The sequence below is a fragment of the Myotis davidii genome, unplaced genomic scaffold (genome assembly GCF_000327345.1).
Source record: "Myotis davidii unplaced genomic scaffold, ASM32734v1 scaffold874, whole genome shotgun sequence".
Lineage (NCBI taxonomy): Eukaryota > Metazoa > Chordata > Mammalia > Chiroptera > Vespertilionidae > Myotis > Myotis davidii.
In genome coordinates, this window is record NW_006285611.1 from 249,738 (window position 1) to 254,742 (window position 5,005).

Consider the following 5,005-nt stretch of genomic DNA (forward strand, 5'->3'; position numbering starts at 1 on the left):
AAGATTCTGTGTTTAGATATCTTTGTTGAAAAATAATGTTGCATTATGGACACTAGAATGGTGCAAAAATAAATATTTGTGTAAAAGTGCTAATCAATACACAATATTAAGATGCCAAGGTTACATGTTGTTCTCCTTAGTGATGTCACAAGCACCTATCTGCTTTTCTAGCAAAAAATAAATTTAAAAAATTACCTATAAACTTTCATTCTTAGGCAGATCTTATTATGACCTCCATTCCATACATATATCCATCAAATCTGGGGACCAAGTTATAGCAATACTACTAAAATTAAAATATGTTTGTATATTTTCCAAATAATTTACAATGGATATTTTTGTATATGTAGCCGTATTTTATTTTCATGTGATTTTCATATACTTCCTAGATGAAACCATCATATGCATAATTTCTGGGTTAAAAATATTGAATACCTAGAAGTATCAAATTTGCATTCTCTAAGATAAATTTGAAAGAAAAAATAATGAAGATGGAATTTCTCTAATAGGAGTTAGCACGGTTTAAATCTACATTATTTGCAATAATTTGGCTTAAAGCACATATATAGATGAGTGAAAGGAATAGCAGAGTTAGGCCAGAAATACATTTATTTAGTGTACAATGAAGATTCACATCAGTGGGTAAACAAAGGTTTGCTTAATAAATAATAGAAATAAATGGGTTAAAAATGTGAGTAAAAAATTTTAAAACATTATAAAATCCAAGATTGTATCCAGAGTAATTTAAGATAGTTCTATAAAATATGGTCCTGAAATATTAATAATATAATATAGATACTTGATTATTAAATTGAGGATTGAGAAAACTACAAAGCAAAAGATAATTGATAAAGATTTTCTAAATAAAACTGTAAATATTTTTATGTGAGAAGTTATCAGAAATAATATGAAAGGCACTCATCAAACTGATTATGCTCTTTATTTGTCAAATATACATTTCAAAAATTCTTCTGTCAAAATAAAATAGAATCCCTACCTAAGAATTTCAGTTGAGACAACAAAGAAGCAAATAATCTTAAAAGGATGATATAGTTAAATGATTATTAAATGATTATTATCAACTATTACTAGTCATAGGTATAAGGTGTTAAAAACTTTCTGGAGAACATTTTACCCATAGAAAAATTTAGCAAGAGCTTTGAATATGTACAAAACATTTAATTAAGCAATTACATTTCTAGGTATCTATTCTAAAGGAGCTATCAAAGAAATATGTACATAAATACTAGATAGTCTTAAAAATAATAGGATACATCAACACGTTGGAATAATATTTTGCAAGATAAATCAAGTAGAAAAAATACACCAAAATATTGAAAAGAGTTCTCTTTAAGTAGGAAATTACAAGTAAATTTTGCTTTCATGTCTTATATCTTTTGATATTTTTCACTTTGTTTTTTTCTACCACTAATATACATTTATTAGTTATTTAATAACTAAGTTCAATATGAATTAACTATTAAGTATTATACTACATTAAAATAGTGTCTATAAAAATATTTAGTCTATATAAAGTACAAACAATATATTATCAAGTTAACATCAGTGCCCTTACTTGTATATGGTAAATGATTCCAATTTTGTTTTATTAATATTGAGAAGAAATGCAAAAAAAAACAAAAGAAATTATCTGCTGATAAATATTGCTTTTTTTTCTGTCTGCATTTCCAAGTTATCTATAATAAACCTGTGTGCTTTTGCAATTTGGACAATATATTCATAAAATGCAGTCTAAATAGGTCTACCATGTAGCAAAATGGCCTTCTTTACATGGGAAGGTAAGACAATTCTACTTATATTGCACACAAGTTATTACGTTTACCTGAAATATCAGAGGGAATCTACATTAGTGTATAGCAATGACCACGTCAGTTTATTGTCCCCAACATGCCATCCAGCATTTGCAGTGTGTTGAGGAGTTTAACCACTGCACTGTGAGTTGGAAAGAGAAAGAATGGGAAATCAATGGATTTATCTGTGTGCTACTTAGTGGCTGAGTGACGTTGGGTTGGCCATTTAATCTTTCTGTGCATAAGACTCCAAATGTTATAAAATGAAGATAATTTTCTACTAGTTCATTTGTGAAAATTAAAAGGTAGTGATGTAAAAGTTAGCATTAAACTAAAATAGAGTATCACATATTATGCTTGTTAATTTATGTTCTATTTATCTCTAACGAAATTTTGAGGTAGCATTCAATGAAAGATTTAGACAATAGAAAAAGTTCAATGCAGTGTTATGTTACATTATCTAAGATTTAAAAGCAGCCCATGTGTCCATCAATAGATGAGTGGGTAAGAAAGCTCTGGTACATTTATATAATGGAGTACTACTCAAATGTAAAAAAGAAGGGAATCTTACCTTTTGTGACAGCATGGGTGGACCTGGAGAGCATTATGTTAAGTGAAATAAGCCACTCAGAGAAAGACAAGTACCATCTTATTTCACTCATATGTGGAATCTCACAAAGTAAGATAACAAGCAGAATAGAGACAGACTCATAGATAGCAGGCTGACAGTTGTCGAAGGTGCAGGGGTGGTGGGCTGGGAGAGGTGGTGGTGGAGGGTTTGAGTACAAAAGGAAAAAAGAGAGAAGAACTCATGGACACAGGACAACGGTGTGGTGATTGCCAGAGTGAAGTGGGGGTGGGAGTGGGGTGTGGAGAAGGGTACAGGGGGGATAAATGGTGACTGAAGGAGACTTGACTTTGGGTGATGAACACACAATACAATATACAGATGATGTATTATACAATTGTACCATCTGAAACCTATATAATTATATCAACCAATGTTACCCCAGTAAATTTAATAAAAATTTTTTAAAAAGCAATTGGAGCTGGAAACTCTATTACATTTAGAACCCCTCTCAATTATTTCTAGGCTCTAATCATTATTTTATCACAGACACTGGTAATTTCAAATTAACTGATGCCTAAACTGCATTTTTGTGGAAGAGATTCCCTTTAGTCATTTGCTGCATGGCATGGATCACATGTTTATTCCTTAGACTGTAGATCAATGGGTTCAGCATTGGACTCAGAAAAATATAAAAGACTGCAATTATTTTGGACTCCTCTACAGACCTTTCCGATGGAGTCCTTACATACATGCAGAAAAGCGTTCCATAAAATATAGTGACTGATGTCAGGTGGGAAGCACAAGTAGAGAAGGCTTTCTGCCTGCCTTCGGCAGAACGGATCTTCAGGATGGCTGTAAGAATGAGGAGGTAGGACAGGAGAATGATGAAGAGAGAGCTTGAGAGAGTAAATGCAGCAACGACCAGCATTGCCATCTTTTTGACATAGGTGTCAGAGCAGGCCAACATTATAAGCGGAGGATCGGCACAGTAGAAATGATTGATCTCAAGAGAGCCACAGAAGGACAAGTGAAAAGTCAGCAGTGTCTGAGAAAGTCCATTGAGAAAGCCAAAAGCGTAAGAAACCATGACTAGAGAGATACAAATGTCCTTGGACATTCTGACACTGTAATGTAACGGGCTGCAAATGGCTACATAGCGATCCAATGCCATGGAAGCGAGGATGTAAAACTCAGTGATCACCAGAGCTATGAAGAGAAGACACTGTGAGAAGCACCCAGCATAGGAGATGGTCTTCTGGTCTGAGAGGAAATCGCACAGCATATTTGGAATAATGTTGGAGGAATAGCAAACGTCTACAAAGGAGAGGTGGCTAAGGAAGAAATACATGGGAGTTTGGAGGTGGGAGTTGGCCCTGATGAGCACAATCATGCACATGTTCCCTGCCAGAGTGATCAGGTATATCACCAGAAACACCCCAAACAAGATCTTCTCTAGTACTGGATCATCCGTGAGTCCTAAGAGAATGAATTCTGTCACTAGAGTGTGGTTTTGGGAAGACATTTTTCTTATGCTTTGAAAACTGAAAGTGACAAAAAAAAAAAGGTGAAAAATTATGTCTGATCAAGATTTGGAATTTATCTCATCCATCTTATTATTCATCCCAGCCATTTTATCACTTACTCTTTGATTAATCCATCTAATAGGAACTTACTCTTTTCCTTTCAATAACACATCAGAATTTCTACACACATATGTTTCTCGGTGTCTCTGTGTTTTCTAGCAAATCTATCTCTTAATATACAGGTTGAGGCAAAAGTAGATTACAGATGTGAGTATGTGAAGCATAGGGTTTACTCTTGTATTACTATTTATTGATTGTATTATTTTTCATATGAGCAACTGTAAGCCTACTTTTGCCACATCCTGTATAGCTAAGAGGATACAGAAAGAAGAATTGTTCTCTCTGCTTTGTAAAATCACCCATTTATTCATGCACACTACAAAAATTAATTTTTTTTCTGGTTAAGGTTCTGGGGTGACAGCAGTAACCAAATTCCCCATCCTCATATAGTATATATTGTAGGAAAAGGTACAACACGTAGAGAAAAATATGTAAATGATGTTAGTTAGAAGCAAGTACTATGAAGAAAAATAAAGGTGAGATGCTTTTAGATGGCTATTCTGAGAAGGTAAAATTTGAACAGAATGAAATATCTGGAGAAGAACGGGGATTATCCCCAGTTTTCACACAACTAACACACATGAAAATATTTGTCTAGGAAAGCACAGTTAACAGGGTTTCACTCACTCCTGAAACCGCTATCTATCAAATCTTTGTAAAAATAAAATATGACTAGAAAAATTGTGCTTTAAGAATTACACCATAAAGTTATTTTATTTAGCTTTTACATACACATCAAAAGACCTTGCATGTAATAATGGAATTTTAGACATGCCCTGAAATATTATCATATCAATAAAAAATCAAGTACAATTGCTGAAAATAGTTTTCTATTTTAGTGGGGTACTAATTTCCACACTGAAAAGCAAACATATTTTTAGTGAATAAACATAGAAAATAACCTACCTCTGAAAGTTGACATCATATTTTATAAAAACAAGGTGGGAAGATTTATAATATATTCCTTAGGTACATTCCCT

The 5,005-nt window shown here is 33.0% G+C and overlaps 1 protein-coding gene across 1 annotated transcript; it reads right to left on the reverse strand.

The window, feature by feature from the left end:
* Positions 1-2,956: 2,956 nt before the first annotated feature.
* Positions 2,957-3,904, reverse strand: LOC102760410 (olfactory receptor 5M10). Its single transcript, XM_006756314.1, has one exon. The coding sequence runs from the start codon at positions 3,902-3,904 to the stop codon at positions 2,957-2,959; it is 948 nt and encodes a 315-aa protein (XP_006756377.1).
* Between the last annotated feature and the right edge of the window lie 1,101 nt (positions 3,905-5,005).